A 17,446-nucleotide genomic window follows, 5' to 3' on the forward strand; every position below is an offset into this window, starting at 1 on the left:
AGACAAGTCCTAGGGATGATCTCCAGAGCCCACAAAGTACATACACATATAAGTATAGACTAATGTATATAAAAGAGGTCTCGAATGCTCGACCTGAAAATAAAAGGGCAGTCCGAGACGGACCTAACATTAGAAATAATGCTGGGTTAGGTGATTACCCTTATATTATCACTGAATCCCTTATTGTAAAAACTTGAGAGAGTAGGAATTCAGAGAATGTGCAACAGAATAATTTGTGAGGTTGGGTTACTCACAATAAAGGAAGTTGTACAAAGTGTTAATGTCTATAATTTAACTGTAATTAACACTATAATTGTGTTTGTCTAGCAAATTACTTTGACCTCCGGTAGGTCTTGTAATGTTTGTTGAGAGTAGTATAACAAACTGGTTTGTCATCACCTTGCTATGTTTCCACCAGCATGCCTTTTATTTTAGTCACTTGAATTCACACGCACACAAACAGCTGAGTAAGTTTGTCTTCTGGGTTTAAAGTCAGGCAGTTACTCTAACACATTGGCTAAACAATTTCAAAGTGCTTAATCAAATGATCTTCTGCAGGTTGAGTTGAAATGTTATTCGTATTTTGACTGAAAGGTTCCAAGATGTTGTTGGTCAAGTGTCCGTTCATTTTTCCAATAAATTAGGACAAACGTGGCAATAAAACATGCATGAGAAGGCAAATTATTTAAAGTGATAGCGAATGATAGACCATCATTAGGGTGAAAGAAATATCTTCGTAAACATAATTCTTTCCCTTAATAAATGAGTCCTGCTCCCTTAACTGGTGGAAAGCCAACACATCTCGTTTATCATTGTGGTGGAGTAAATGAATCAGTACTTTGTGCGGAAATAACAGGTTGCACATAACATTGCAACAACATAAATTCTTGTCATTTAAGTCCATTGCTAATTGAAATTTAGACTAATTGCCCCATATTTACTCCCACTAATAAGGACGTGTTTGCAAAAGGTATATAATTAGTACCTAGATTATTTGCTCTTCTCTCCGAAGCACCAAAAAGTGCTAACAGTTTCTGCCAATGTCTCTCTTGCCTATAAACATTTAGCCTGGAAAACAATTACAGCAAGAACATGAGACATGACATTAACATTAAGAATTTTTTTTTTAAATGAAACTATAAAGCTTGCAAATTGTTTGCCTAGCCCTTCCCACTGACCATTTACAGAATTTACAAAACAAATGTATGATTTCATAAGTCGTTTATATTTTGAAAGCTAATTTTGCGGCCTTTGAACTTTCTGAATCCATACTAATAAGTGCCTAACAGCCTGATTCATGAAAGACCCGTTTTGCGAGTCTCTAATAGCGATTCATAAGGAATCGCTATTACAGGCTCGCAAAACGGGATTCATGTAGGAATATCCAAAAAAAATGCGATTCCTACTTATTCCTTATTTGCGATTAGAAAATTGCTAATCGCAAATAAGGAATAACTCCCCATTCATTCCTATGGGCCAAAAGGCCCATAGGAATGAATGGGGAGTATTCCTTATTTGCGATTAGCAATTAGCTAATCGCAAATAAGATAGCGATTTAAAGGGTGCCAGGGGTGTCCAGAGGACACCCTGTAGCACCCCTTAAATGCTAATTTAAACAGGTGTTGCGCACACACATGTCCAAAGGACATGTGTGTGTGCAACATGCAACTCAGAAAAATGCTTTTAAAAGCATTTTTCTGAGTTTTCGCTAATTGCCACGAGGTTTGACCTTGCGGTAAATAGCGGCCCGAAATTGCGATTTCGCAATTTGAACATGGATGATGAATTGCATTTAAGGAATCTCAAATAGAGATTCCTTAAATGTAATTCCTCGCAAATTTGCGAATTCGCTATTACCGATTTTTGCATTTGGGATGATGAATCCCAAATGCAAAAATCGCACTCGCAAAGGGCCAGATTCTCAGAATCTGGCCCTTTGTGAGCGCAATTACCTTTGATGAATCAGGCTGATAATGCTTAAAGGCTGACTAGTAAGATAGCTCAGTGGGTTGACGTGCAAACTGCAGAGGACCCTGTCCAGCCTACACATCACAACACCTATTTACAAACTGCATTTTGAAATATGTTTAGTAGTATTAGAATATATTGCTCACTTAATCCAAAATACTTTTCTCATATTTACATTGGACTGTCCTGTAGAAGTAAACGTGGGAGAGATGAGGGGAGAGAGGCTAGAAAATGGGAAATATTTACTAATAAATGTGCAAAGTTTTGTGAGTACTAAGGAGGGGTTAAGGTAGGGCCAGGGTTGGGTTATCTATCTATCTATCTGTCTATCTATCTATCTATCTATCTATCTATCTATCTATCTATCTATCTATCTATCTATCTATCTATATGTGTGTGTGTGGATACTCAGTCTAGTTACATCTTTGATAATGTAATGTATATGAAGTTTATTCTTTTATATAGTTCTTGAATAGATCAACATGCATATGTGGTATTTTCTTTTTAATGGGAGTTGAATTGGCTTTTGGTGAGTGGTGGTTACCAGGTCACTAAGGGATGCGTGTCGATTTATAGGTGTAGGATTCTTCAGTACATCAAAGTTATGTTATGCAGTTGTACTCCTTTTTCTGTATGGGGGCATTTTTCAAGTGCCATGCTTGAAAGGTTCAGACGCATGAGTGCTAGAGTTTAATTTTTTTCTATGCTGTGACAGGAGGGATGCTGGATTAATGGTCGTACCTCAAAGTTTTTTTAGGTGTCTAGTGTGGTGTTTATATGTTTGTGCAGGTTAGCTAGCATGTTTCTATTGGATGTCTTAGCAAATTTATTTTGGCTATGTCTTGATCTGTGGTGCACTGCTGTTTTCCAGTGCCAGGACTAGGGGTCAGCAGGCTTGCTCTGGGAAGGCACAGGGAGATTGAAGACCTGAACCTTGATATTATTGAGCTGGATAATAAACAGTTCTCTTTGGTGCCACTCTGCTCCTTTTTTTATAACAGGCACAACGTCTCGGTGCATTGGCTGAAGTACATTGGCATGTTTTGTTGGCTGCACCACTGTCTTTAATTTGATCAAGTCTTGTTAATTCTCAGTGTTTTAATGCTTCAGAAAGACAAAAAATCTGAAGAAGGCTCTGGAAAATATATTGTACAAACATGCTCAATTCTGAAGAGGTGCTACCCCTCTGAAACTGAAAACTCAAACAGAAATACAAGTATAGTCCGGGGCTGTCTCTACTTCATGTCCACACTACCTGTGGAGGTAGGACTGTTAGGCAAATTTCACCCTACCTCATTTCCTAAGGGATTCATTAACCTTCACATCATGAGACTGAGTCTCACTATTTCCGGGGGTATTGAAAGGATGACTATTCATACTGCTGTTTGTAGCAAGCAATAATAGCCCCATTTTAATATGGCAACGCTCTGTACAATATTTACCAGCACTTTTAATATAAAATCAATCAAGCACAGCCCTCATATATAGTATATGTTCACACTTCCATTACTCTGCATTTTAATTCGAGTTTCTTTTAGTACAAATATGTCCACCCCTCAGATGCAATCAGTGACGTCTTCTCAGAGAGGGCCACAACCATGCAGTGTGGATTCTTTTGCCACCTATGTTGGCAACAGGCAGCCCAGGTACATTCGGTTTTTGAAGAAAAGCGCGTTGCATGTGGCATTATTTGATTTAGGGTGTTTATCTTCTTTAGTATTTCAGTTATGCATTTGTTCTGCTGGCTGGTACAAGCATGAGGTGATATGCAGAAAGACTAAGAAAATCATAGAGTTTTTCAGAAACTGAAGTAGGACCAACCAACTGACTGAAGACCTTAACTGCATAAGGAGTCATATAATCAAGGCCAGCGATAAAAATATCCCCACTCTAGCGTCCATTTTTGGGCGAAAAGCAGCAATATTTTTATCGCACTATCAGCCATGACACGCTAGCATGTATTCCTATGCCTCTGCTCCCGTTTCCTCAACGCCCAGCTTTGCAACGTTAATTATATGCAAAGTGGGCGTAACTAACTAAAAAACGTAGAAAATGTCCCTAACAGAAATTTCTCCAATCATCAAGCTGCATGCTAACCGGCATAGCGACGATAAAAGTAGCGCTAACCGCGCCTATCACAGGTTTTATTACTCCTACTTTTAAACTGACGAAACCATAATAGCCTATGGGTGGTGGATTATACGGCTGAGACCACCCGGTCCTACCGACAAGGTTTTGCCTATCACTGTGCGCACATTTTGCCGCTATCGCTTGAATTTATATCGCATTGGAGATAAACGTTGTTGATAACGCGCTATCTCTGCGATATCAACCAGCGATAAATATGCTCGCGCTGAGTGAGCTTAGGGATAATTAGCATTGGCTGTTGCTGATATGCCCCCATATTTCTAAGGCATCCAAAGATGTTCCTGTTTCATGCATTGACTCTGTGACCCTAAGTGTGATGTGGATGATACACAAATCCTTGGTTACCTTTACTTTTCACCAAAGGAGTGGCGTCAACTGCCTGCCACCCATCATAGGACGAGCCAAGATCCTTGCGCGCAAACCACGCCTCATTCCACACTTGAAAGTTCCTGCATAACATAAGAGAAAAATAATTTTGTGTGTATCAGTTTGTGCAGGAATGGGAGGATCATGCACATGTACATTGACATAGGACAGAAGGGACTGCACCATAGGAGAGTTTTGCGACAAAATTATCAAAGGAGAAGCCGTCTTGGGAGAGTAAGAAGGGAAAACCTTTATCTAAAAATACTTTCAGTAATTTCTCCATGAATATCTGTATTGTAAATATTCTTCACGAAGTGTCCGCCCTTCAAGTTTACAGAGTAGGTAGATTATGTGTAGGGTAAGTTGCAGACAACTCCAATCTAACTGCTTCTCTCTGTGAAATGATTTCCTCCTTTGACTTCTGAGATATAACTTATGCTGATGATATATAGATTGTCTTCTCCTTTCCCAGATTTCACACCTGACCTCCAAACCTCAGACTGTCTCACAGATTTCCAACATAGAGTGGTACCAGAGTCAAATGTGCCAACTATTGCCAAAACGGAAGTGTTATTCTTCCCGTCCTCCTCTGCACCCCATCCCTGGCCAGTTCCATTTCACTCCCCCCGACTCATTGAAATTAGCACCCCCCTCCCCACCTAATGCAACAAGGGTGGATAGCTGAAGACAAAAAGAGCATTATATAACTTACTAATACTAGCAAACAAGTCAACTAAAAACCTGTATGACAGCTATCCTGATAACTTCCTATCACATGATTCCCCAACTCATAACCTTTGAGCCCCTAATCCCAATCTTCTGGCTACACCTAGGCTCCTTGGTGTCTCTTTCACTTTTCACAGCTTATACCTTGGGTGTCACTCTATTTGAATGCCTTAACCTCTCTTCTCATTCAAGCAGCAAACTCGCTGCTGGATTTTCAAATTGCACTGGGATATGCACGTATTAACACAAGAGATTAGCATTGGAAAGCATTGCCCCCCATTTACTAAGCATTCACACAATGCAGAAAGGAAACTTGCTGCGTTTTGTAGCGTGAAAGGGAGAGAGTAGAAATGCACCATACTTACAAAGTTATGGAACTTCTGTTCTCTCCTTGCACTGGCTCACAATTGGCAACCTAGCGCCAATGCAGTCACCCTTGAGCCACAACTGAAGGGTGCCTGCATTTAGTAAGAGAGGGAAAGGACACAAAGTGGAAAGACAGAGGAAGAGAAATTCGGATAAACTGTCACAAAGGAAGAAAGCAGAAACAGCAAGAGTGGGATACTGGGGCAGGGAGTATCTGGTGGTGGAATAAAGAGGCATGAGGTGGATTCAAGGCTATGCAGCTTTGATATTCAACCTGCCAACTGTAGGCTTCTGAGCATAGCTTTGGGCACCAGCACTCATCCTTTTACTAATTTAAATCTGAACCATAATATTGACTCCTTAAATCTCGTCAAGGTACATGTAGGTATACTATTATTAACTCTGGCATGACAATATTTCAGTTTTGATTATATATAGTGCTAAAAATAAAGGACTCTGGAGAGTTTGTCTGCCTTTGGAGAGCGTCTTTAATGAAGGGCAACCTTTGTATGAGATAGATAGATAGATAGATAGATAGATAGATAGATAGATAGATAGATAGATAGATAGATAGATAGATAGATAGATAGATAGATAGATAGATAGATAGATAGATAGATAGATAGATAGATAGATAGATAGATAGATAGATAGATAGATAGATAGATAGATAGATAGATAGATAGATAGATAGATAGATGGATAGATGGATAGATGGATAGATATGTGATCAAGGGCTCCAGGGCCCGAAACGCGTCATGGCGGAGAGAAAAACACACAAATAAAAACTTACAAATCTACCTGAATGGGTTCGATTAGTTTCTTATCCTGGCTGTAATGGATGGATGATACAACGGTTGTGCGGGGACCCAAGGGGGCACAAGAATTCAGACAGCACACAGTAGATTTGGACTTGATTTCAACGTGGTGCCCTGAACTCTGCATATTCTTTCCACCCCCCGCATCACTTACCTGGATGAAATGGTGAACTCTGGGAGTTGCTGTTTGATCACACTACGCAATCTGCAACAGGTGAGCAAGGACTCAGTCTTAGGGGTGGAGCAGAATACAGCGTAACAGCAAGGGGCAGGATATTTAAACCACGCTGGTGTCAAATGAACTGCTAATGACTGTGGGCGCTGAGGAAGGCTTTACGAAGCTGAAATGTAGTAGTAGTAGTGAAGTAGTGTGGCTCACTGGTTAGAGGCGGCAGACCCGAGAGCAGAGGACGGCCCGGGACCAGGGTTCGATTCCCGGCGCGGCAGGTTTCTGGACCAGGGTCAGTGGACTCGATAATTCTCTCGCCTCGGTGCCCACTCTGATCAGCGATCACACTCGGCAACTCTGGGCATTAGCTTGCCTCATCTTCACTAACGGCCCCACCAGACCGCCGGGGATGCCTGGTCTTGGAGTTCTGGACTTTTTGGTTCCGTCCAGAGGTGTCAGGGTACAACACCCAAAGACCCCGGAGTTCCACCTGCCTTGGTGCACAAATGAACAGAAACACGGGCTTCTCGATGGTGGCGTCAAAGACCAAAGGTTTATTACTGCAGGGACACAGAAGTCACAGAATCTACGCACGGGCAGAATCTAGGAGCCTGTTCGATTTGTACAAAGTGGGTTGCTCCTTATATACTAAAAATTGTGCTCTAGGCAAATATTTCACATGTCGGTACATTCCCAAACCTTTGTGTCTCTAAACAATAAATATTTGGCGTTACACAGGAATCGTCGATAAAATCTGATACCAAACATCTACGAAGAGGGGTTCCCGCTAGTTCATCACAATCCCCTGTCAATATTGCTTTCAGGACCCGGACCGCCTCATCGTAAAGTTCGTTACCTCCCCCTAATAAAGATTCAGAAAGAAAGAAACAGAGCCAGGTGTGGAAGATAGAAAAGTGGGATAAGGGATGTTTGTGGGTTGTAAATGGGCAAGGCTACCGGCTTCGGCCGCCTAATCATGATCAGGTACAATGGACACGAAGACCAGTTTGGCAAGACTGGCCTCGGGCAGAGGAGGCAGCCTCTGTCGAGTCATGCAGCTACAGCGTGATCTGGTTTAAGGTGCACGTGTCATGTAAGAGGTGAATCTCCGGCTAAGGCTACGTGTCCTTAATCAAAGTGGAGTGAATGAAATGATCAGAGGCTATTGCATATGTGAGGGCAAGGAAACACAAAATGGCGGCCATGATCTAAGATGGATGCCGTGGGTATATCAGAAATATGTCAATGGAAGGAGTGCTCTTGCTCGTAGCGTAGCGAAAACACTAGGATATACTAAATGGATCATTTGCGGTTCACTGATACCAATATTATGTATTTCCGACAAACTTGAAAACACGGGTTCAAGTCGTCACGGAACCGTCACGGAACCTCACGGAACCTCAGACCCTCCTTTTGCCCTTACATAGGCAATTACTCAGTCTATGTCAGAATCTAGTTCTATGCTCATCAGGTCAGTGACATGTTGTTGTATCATCATCCTTTCTCGTGTCTTTTCTCCAAACGCAGGTGGTTTTCTGAGACAAGTCGCAGCACAAAGACTACACAGAGCAGGACCACACTGGATAATCAGACAACATGAGAATAGGAATACTAGGATGACACCAATGACCATTAGAACTTTCCATCCCCACGCTGAGATCAGAGTCCAAAACCACTCCATGAAGGACCAGTTTCTCTTGTCTTCATGTATGGAGTCCGAAATCTTGTGCAACTTAGAGATCGCCTCGTAGACTGTTGGAGCATTATTAGGAATAAAGACACAGCAGCTCGATTGGATCATTCTGCATACCCCACCTCGATCTGCGAGTATAACGTCTAGAACCATACGGTTCTGCAACGTCATGAGCCTATCCGCCTGAAGCTCAGCTGTCAGATTGCTAAGGGCACCAGCAGTTTCAGTAATAGTAGATTCAACTACCCGTGTTAGCTGACGTATGTTTCTACTATTGGCCATAGGTCCCCAGAACGGAAGGAAGCCTTTGAAGAAGTCTCCAGCTTCCTGACCAGCGGTATCTTCCTTGCTGAAGACACCTCTCGCTACTCTTGTTCTGTGGTAATCAGGTGAAGCAGTGTATGTCGGAGGCAATAATCGAGCAATATAACATGATCCTGAGAAGTCGGCAGGCAACCATGTATAAGCTCTGTCTTGACAAATGAAATAGGTACCCCTAGCAGTAAGAAAGGCAGGGGAAGAGTTAGCCGGAAACACATAAGTCTCTACGCACTCACTCCTCCCTAGCTGAGCTCTCGGATTTCTCCCATTACCTTGCAAACAGACCTGACCTCGGTGAGGTACGACCCAGATTGGAGTTGAGCTTTTACGCTTGCTTTCTCCTAAACTAAGGCGATACTCTGAAGTGTTCCAACTTAAATATACTCGCAATTCGTCTCTAGGGTATGATGGAGTATTATTGACGTCCTTGACCATGTCAATAATTCCCTGGACTAAAGCTTTGTTAGCAGAGTTGTATTTAGTGGAACGTGGGGGACGTGGAGGATAAGTTTCTAGGGCATAAGCAAAGATGGTTTGGAAGGCCTGAAATGATCCATTATAGCTGTAAGGCAAAACCAGATATGGAATACCTTTATCCATAGTGTGAGGTATCAAGCCACATACCCAGCAGTCTGTAGTGTTAACTACCAGTTGGTGTTGGTGCAAGAGCTGTACAAAAGTGTTGTTGGTGAATTCTGAGCGTCTGGCTTGCTCATGTTCCGGAAACGAGTGAAAAGAGTGTATAGAAGAGACAGTAGAAATAGCAGGATCAAGGGGAGGTACTGTAGAAACTGGCACAAAAATCAAATTTATGCTAAAAACGATTCCACCCACCAATGTTGCTAAAACAATCAAAAATGTAACGGCACATTGCATCAAGAAACATTTGCTGTGAAGAATTCTATTAAGTCTGTTTCTGCGAACGTAAATCACATTCTTTCGTTGCAGCGCAGGAAGCTCCATCTTCTACAATCCGCTCGCGACCACTGATGATGTGTACGTAGATGAAAATGCCTCTATCAGCCCTGGGAGTTCCCAGAACCAACAGAAAGATCGACCTTGTGTCAGACCCCTGCAAATTCAAACTAGGCACACAGCCACGACCCTACGGCTACCCAGACGGCAAGGCAATTTTAAAAACAATAAACAATAGCAAACTTCCTGGCTGAAGGCAAAGGTTCAATATATCAAAATCACAATATGCAGTTGCCTGCTTTATTAGTCCTTTTTATGGCTTCTAAGGTTGTATCTCTTCTTCGCTGGTACTGTCTGATCGGAAAATAGTGTATTACTAGCAGCTGTTGCAGAGTTTAAGTTCGCAGATAGCAAAGTTTCTTCTGATGCTGGAGACAAATGTTCAGTGTTCAAAGGAGTCTTTTCAGGAGGAGAGTCAGGTTTCAAAGTGTCAGTAATCAAATCGGCATCGCTGAAAGGGACAAATTTCGGAGTTGTTTCAGCTTCGGAGGCACGAATTCCCTTCTTCACCCAGTCGTCGTAAGGGAGCGGCAACGGAACACGCTTTACATGAGAAGCGTGGATCCAGTGCTTGCGACCAGCAACACGTACAGCTGTCCTCGTTGCCAGTAGGACCTGGAAGGGGCCGATGTAGCGAGGCTGAAGATTCTTTGTCCTCGCAAAATTTCTGACCACCACGTGGTCGCCGGGTTTCAGCTGATGCCCTGGACTCTCCGGAGGTTTTGGCAAAGCATCGAAGACCTGTTGATGAATAAGACTCAATTTAGCAGTCAAGTCGTAAAGGTAGTCTATCAACATAGGATATTCAATGGAGCACAATTGTTTAGGCCTCGGCACACCCCAGATATTTGCCGGGCGGCCAAACACAATCTCATAGGGAGAAAGCCCTATTCTAGAATGCACTGTTGCTCTCGTTGATAACAAGGCCAAAGGAAGTGCGTCTGGCCAGGATAAACCTGTGGATGCTTGTATTTTGGCTATCTTAAGCTTCAGAGTGCCATTGTAACCCTCGACTAAACCAGCAGATTGGGGATGGTTTGCACTATGGAATTTTTGTTTCACTCCTAGACCGGCACACACACTCTGCATAACTTTCCCTATTAACTCACTTCCGTTATCTGACCATACAATCCGTGGCATTCCAAATCTAGGGAAATATTCTTTGAGAAGAATTTTGGCAGTTGATAGGGCAGTGTTGTCCTTTAGTGGGTATGCTTCTATCCACCTGGAAAAAGCACAAACTACCACCAGGACGTACTTTAAATTGTTGCAGCGTTCCATGTGAATGAAGTCTAACTGAATCACTTCAAAGGGGCAGGAAGGAGGAGCGAAATGACCAGCTGGAGTTGGAGTTCCCTTGCCAGGATTATGCATCAAGCACACCATACAATTTTTCACCACTCTCTCTGCACACTTACTGATTCCCTCATTCTTCCAAACCGGAGCTAACATCTTACATATCCCTTTAGAACTTATATGCGCCACTCCATGCGCCATCGTCACTACTGCAAGCACATATGCATCAGGCAACATCCAACGCTGCTGTTCTGTCAAATCAATCCAACATCCATTCGAGTCCAACTTGCCCGTACTTTCTCTCCATACACGTTTCTCTTCCTCAGTCGCTTCTTTCTGAATCTCTTTCACACTTTCCATAGTGTCCTCACACATTCCAGACTCAGCAATCCATCTTGCAGACGTAGCAACGTACATTCTACTCATCGTGTCTCTAGCTGTCTGTTTAGCAGTTTCATCAGCAAAGGCATTCCCACGACCAACATCATCCGTGATTGCTTTATGAGCACTGCACTTCACAATCGCAACTTCAGTCGGTAAGGTTAGAGATTCCAACAAGTCGTTAACTAGCTGACCATGTTGGATCTTAGTCCCATGGGACGTAATGAAACCTCTTTCTCTCCACAACCGGCCAAAACTATGGGCCACGCCAAATGCGTACTGACTATCTGTAAACACATTCACTCTCTTTCCCTTAGCTAAAACACACGCTCTCGTTAGAGCTATTAATTCTGCAGCTTGGGCAGAATTCTGACTCACTCTTGCAGTCTCCACAATCGTCTTCAAAGTCGTTACCGCGTAGGCAGCAGTCACATCACCATTCTCCAATTTAAAACATGACCCGTCCACATATAGCGTACCATCTGGGTCGGACAGGGGAGTATCTTTTAAATCGATACGTCCTTTTGTCTCTTCCTCCGTTTTGAAATAACAGTCATGTGGCTCAGAATCACTCGACTCTTGATCAGTCGGCAACAATGTTGCTGGATTCAATACATTGCATCTTTTGATCTGAATATGACTCGCTAATAATGTCAGCTCGTAACCGGATAATCTCGCACTAGTAAGGTGTTGAGTCTTCGTTCGGTTCATGAGTGTATCCACTGCATGAGGAACCATGACCACTAGCATATTGTTCATCACCAAACCAGCAGATTGTCGAATGGAAGCTGCAGCTGCCGCTGTAGCCCTCAAACAACTAGGTAACGCTCTGGCTACCGGATCTAATGTTGATGAAAAATACGCACAAGGGCGTTGTTTATCACCAAATTTCTGTGTCAAGACACTCAACGCGCAACCTTCTCTTTCGTGAACGTAGAGCGTGAATGGCTTGCTGTAATCAGGTGTACCCAATACAGGAGCTGAACACAATGCTTTTCGTAATTCAGTAAAACTCTCTTGACATTCATCAGACCATGGCACCGGACTCGGAACATTTTTCCCAGTCAAAGCTACCAACGGTTTCGCTAAAAGAGAAAAATTTGGGATCCACTGCCTACAGTAAGAGGTAATACCTAGAAAGGCACGTACTTCTCTCTGTGTGCGTGGAACACTCATCTGCGTAATTGCTTTTATTCTTTCTGGGGTCAACTTCCTTCCCTCCTTTGACAAGAGGTGACCTAGGTAGGTTACTTCTTGGCAGCAGTATTGCATCTTGGAAGGAGACACCTTATGATTCAAATTGGACAAATGATGCAATAACGAAATCGTAGCTGCTTTGCAAGTTTCCTTGTCATCGGCAGCCACTAGAAGATCGTCTACGTACTGCACTAGAGCCGAACCTGGAGGAAGGACAAAAGAATCTAACTGACTTTTTAAAGCTTGACTATAAATGGATGGACTTTCACAATAGCCTTGTGGAGCGCGTTTAAATCTGAAACTGCGACCTCCTAAACAGAAGCCGAAAATATCCCTACTTTCTTCGGCTATCGGAATGCTAAAGAAAGCATTCTTTAGGTCTATAACTGAGAACCATGTAGCTGTAGCAGGTATCAATGTTAACAAGGCAGTAATGTCTGGCACTACCGGAAACTGCGGAATTACAATCTTATTAACTTCTCTAAGGTCTATGACAAACCTATAAACTGGAGGTTTTGTAGGGTCAGTTCGCTTCAGAATCGGTAATACAGGACTGTTACAGACATTTCCTCTAGTTTCTTCAACTACACCCTTCTTGATCAAATCTTGCACAATCAATAAAAGTGCACGCTCACCTTCACTCGATATTTTATACTGGGGAATTCTTGGAAATTTCACATTTGCTTTCAAAGTCACTACATACGGTGGAATTTCTAGGAGACCTACATCATTAGGACCAGTCGCCCAAAGAGAATCAGGGAGTGCACGGAGCTCCGGCGGGAGTGCGTCCATTGACAAGTACATCGGGGAGGTGATATTTTTACCCAGTGTAAGCTGTACTCCTTCCGGAGAACAGTACAATGTCGCATATAGTCGTTTTAACAAATCTAAACCAAGCAGATTTTCATTACAACCTGTCGTCAAAATCAGGGGTGCTTTCAATTGGCACGGTCCAACAGAAATAGACAAAGGACCAGATATCGGATTGTATACAGGGGCGCCTGAAAAACCTACGGAAACATTTGTTGAGCCAGACAAAGGTGCGCCAGGGAGTTTCGCATGCATGATAGAACTTTTTGCGGCACCAGTATCCAACAGAAACGGTTCGACTACACCTGATGTTGCTACTGCGACATAAGGCCCACTCTGATCCACTGGAACTGATACTACTCCCTCTCTCTGTCCATGGCTGTCCTAGTACCCATTTTGTTGAAAACCCTCTTCTACTTCACAATAATCTTCAACAAGATATTGCTGAGATCTATTTTGCTGAACAGATTGTCCATTTCGTTGATCAAAGTGATTGGAGGGACGATCATTCGTTTGTGGAGGCATAGCACCTCGTCCTCGTCCTCTAGAATTCTGCACAAAACCACCACGACCTCTCTGAGCTGCTGCTGCATTATTTTGCGCTAGGATCGGACATTCATTTTTATAGTGACCCTCTTTCTTGCAGTACGCGCATTGATTCCATTGATATTGAGGTCTTGATGTACTATAATCTGTTCTTTGGTATGAGTTCTGCTGCGTATTAGTCTGGTTCGTGCGAGGCGGATACGCCTGCTGCAAAAGAACTTTAGTTTTTAAATCTTTCGTTTTCTTCTCTGATTTTTCCTTTTCCTCTTTATCTCTATTTTCGTAGTACTGTGCAGTCGCAAGTATTTGCGCTGTCGTAGATACAGCCCACGCACTTTCTGAGTCTTTTAATTTATTGCATAATTCAGGTAACAAATTATGCACAAATTTATCGACAAACAATCTTTGCCCTCCTTCTGTACTCATGTCCTGGCCACTATGATCCACAAAAGTCTCTTCGAACCTCGTGAAGAAGTCCGAGACACTTTCGTCTTTCTTTTGCCTACATGCTGACAACTTGTCCCAATTAACACGTAGTGCTGGCATCAGAGTCTTCATTAGATCAATTATTCTACCTGGCAGATTAGCGATCAAAGGTTCGGGTTTCGCACCACCTATTTGTTGACCATCTGCTGCAGTGATAGCTGCCCAATCACCACCTAAAGCAGCCTGATGATCCTCTCTACGAATTTTAGCCCACACTGGTTGCGGAACCACGTTACCAAATAACATATCAATGTCGGCTAAGTTCATTATACAAGCCTCAACTGTCTGTGTTAATTCCTTGTAATATCCGGCTGGATTCTTACGCGGATCTGGCAAGGCCTGTTTCACTGCTAACACTTCTGCTCGCTTCCATGGAATGTGTATCCACACTCGTTGGAACTGCGCTGGAGCACCTGCAATACCAGCATTATCATCACGTGGCACTGCTTCGCGCCAGATTGGAGGAACTTCCCTCATAGGATATTGGCGACTTAGCTTCATTTTACCTTTCTCTAAATCTCTTGGAGAACGAAGAGATGGATCATTTCTAAAACTTAAAATGAGTTCCATCGCTTGCTTTATTTTCTCACCCACTATCATTCCAGCAGCAAACTCCTTTTGAACCCTAATTAAATCTTCCAAATCTGATTCGACATCATCTTCTTCTATTTCTTCACGTAACAACGAGCACATCTCATCAAAGACGTATCGCTGCGTTGGTTCTCCCCACTGCATAAATGTGTCTAACACATCTCTCGTACTATATCTTCTACCCTTCGAAATCCATCTGAGAGCCGTGGAGTCTAAAACTCCCCGTTCCTCAGTACTAGGAAGCTGACTCCGTCTCTGTACAGAGTCAGGAGTAGGAGTCTTAATCAGAGTTTTATATATAGGAGACAGCATATTAGTAACTGAATCAGTGATTCTTCGACGAACAGAAAGTGGAGTTAGTACACTCGCAGACATAGAGAATGCAGTGGAGGTAGGAATAGATGAGGAAGCAGTAGGAGTATCGAGGAAAATAGCTTCTGGAGCAGTAGGTACAGAGGTAGGTATAAGAGTTGGCAGTGTAGGAAGAGGAGGAGCTGTAGGAACATTTACATTCATCACAGGAAGTACAGGAACTTGGTTCTGAGGGACAGGAGCAGGAACACCAGGTTGTCCAGCAACCGGCAATTGAACATTCGGGACGAGCGGAGCCGTAGCACCTTGTGCATACGGTGGAGGTGACCGTAACAGATAAGATAGCAGAGGATCGTTTTCGGAGTCCTCCAGTATCTTAGCCATTTTCGATGGCAAGGCAGGATAGCACTTGTCAATCGCTAGGTTGTGCTCTCTAATGGCTACATCTATGACCTTCTCACACTCGTTAGCTTGCAACTGTTTAGTCGCTTGCTCTAGAGTTAACCCTTCTTGTTCTTTCTGTTCTTTCTTCAACCTTTTCATTTCTCTCTGTTTGGATTCTTTCCGCCAATAACGGAAGGAATCAAACATTGCTGGCCGGGCTTTCTTCTTGAACAATTTCGCTTCTAAGTTGTCGAGAATCTCTTGCTCAAAACTACCATGCAGTGGCCAACTAAGGACACCATCCTTCTTACAATAGCGGACCCATATCTCATTATACGTTATAGGACCCACGCCATACTTACAATATAAATCATATAGGGGAGTCCCAATCGGAGGAACCAGACAAGAGTCCTCCAATCGTGAGTCACTGTTGCAACTAAAACAAGACAACATTTTCCGACTTACCATTTTCAGTCCGGAACACAAAACAAACAAAACACGGAACAAATATGTGCACTCGAACCAAGAACTTAGGTCTACCAAAACGAACTGATGTATCGATACCCAAAACTAAACCAAATAGATTATCGTAACTAGAACAACCAATGATAATCTAACAAAACCAAACCAAACCAAGAACCGATCAAGGATTTTTAACAATCCTCACAAAGTAACCAGCTAGCTATCACTAAATACTTAACTGAGTCACTGAAGACGTCACCAAGGAGAAACCCGTCACGTTTCGCCGTACTAAGGACTGCACCACTTCGGGTCCAAGACAGGGCGACGGTCAAGGCAACGGCCCACTGCAGCCGTCCTGAACGGGAAACCCTCGTGGAAGAGAACTTCGGGCCACTTTTGCGATATGCCGGGATCGATGAAGTGGGGCGCCTCCCTCAGGAATCTTCACACGAAGCTTCTCGAACTCTTCAGGCTTTTGGACCGGTACCGAATGACGTCGCCCCACGTTGGGCGCCAATTGGAGTTCTGGACTTTTTGGTTCCGTCCAGAGGTGTCAGGGTACAACACCCAAAGACCCCGGAGTTCCACCTGCCTTGGTGCACAAATGAACAGAAACACGGGCTTCTCGATGGTGGCGTCAAAGACCAAAGGTTTATTACTGCAGGGACACAGAAGTCACAGAATCTACGCACGGGCAGAATCTAGGAGCCTGTTCGATTTGTACAAAGTGGGTTGCTCCTTATATACTAAAAATTGTGCTCTAGGCAAATATTTCACATGTCGGTACATTCCCAAACCTTTGTGTCTCTAAACAATAAATATTTGGCGTTACACAGGAATCGTCGATAAAATCTGATACCAAACATCTACGAAGAGGGGTTCCCGCTAGTTCATCACAATCCCCTGTCAATATTGCTTTCAGGACCCGGACCGCCTCATCGTAAAGTTCGTTACCTCCCCCTAATAAAGATTCAGAAAGAAAGAAACAGAGCCAGGTGTGGAAGATAGAAAAGTGGGATAAGGGATGTTTGTGGGTTGTAAATGGGCAAGGCTACCGGCTTCGGCCGCCTAATCATGATCAGGTACAATGGACACGAAGACCAGTTTGGCAAGACTGGCCTCGGGCAGAGGAGGCAGCCTCTGTCGAGTCATGCAGCTACAGCGTGATCTGGTTTAAGGTGCACGTGTCATGTAAGAGGTGAATCTCCGGCTAAGGCTACGTGTCCTTAATCAAAGTGGAGTGAATGAAATGATCAGAGGCTATTGCATATGTGAGGGCAAGGAAACACAAAATGGCGGCCATGATCTAAGATGGATGCCGTGGGTATATCAGAAATATGTCAATGGAAGGAGTGCTCTTGCTCGTAGCGTAGCGAAAACACTAGGATATACTAAATGGATCATTTGCGGTTCACTGATACCAATATTATG

General features: G+C 43.3%; 1 protein-coding gene across 1 annotated transcript in view; it reads right to left on the bottom strand.

The window, feature by feature from the left end:
• Window positions 1-17,446, bottom strand: part of LOC147705958 (protein-glutamine gamma-glutamyltransferase E-like) — a 196,560-nt gene that overhangs the window by 74,078 nt on the left and 105,036 nt on the right. The window contains exon 8 of the mRNA XM_086932422.1: window positions 4,462-4,565. Coding sequence (XP_086788548.1) covers window positions 4,462-4,565 — 104 coding nt within the window. The remainder of the gene's footprint in view (window positions 1-4,461; window positions 4,566-17,446) is intronic.

This window comes from Lissotriton vulgaris, chromosome 7 (assembly GCF_964263255.1).
Source record: "Lissotriton vulgaris chromosome 7, aLisVul1.2, whole genome shotgun sequence".
NCBI lineage: Eukaryota > Metazoa > Chordata > Amphibia > Caudata > Salamandridae > Lissotriton > Lissotriton vulgaris.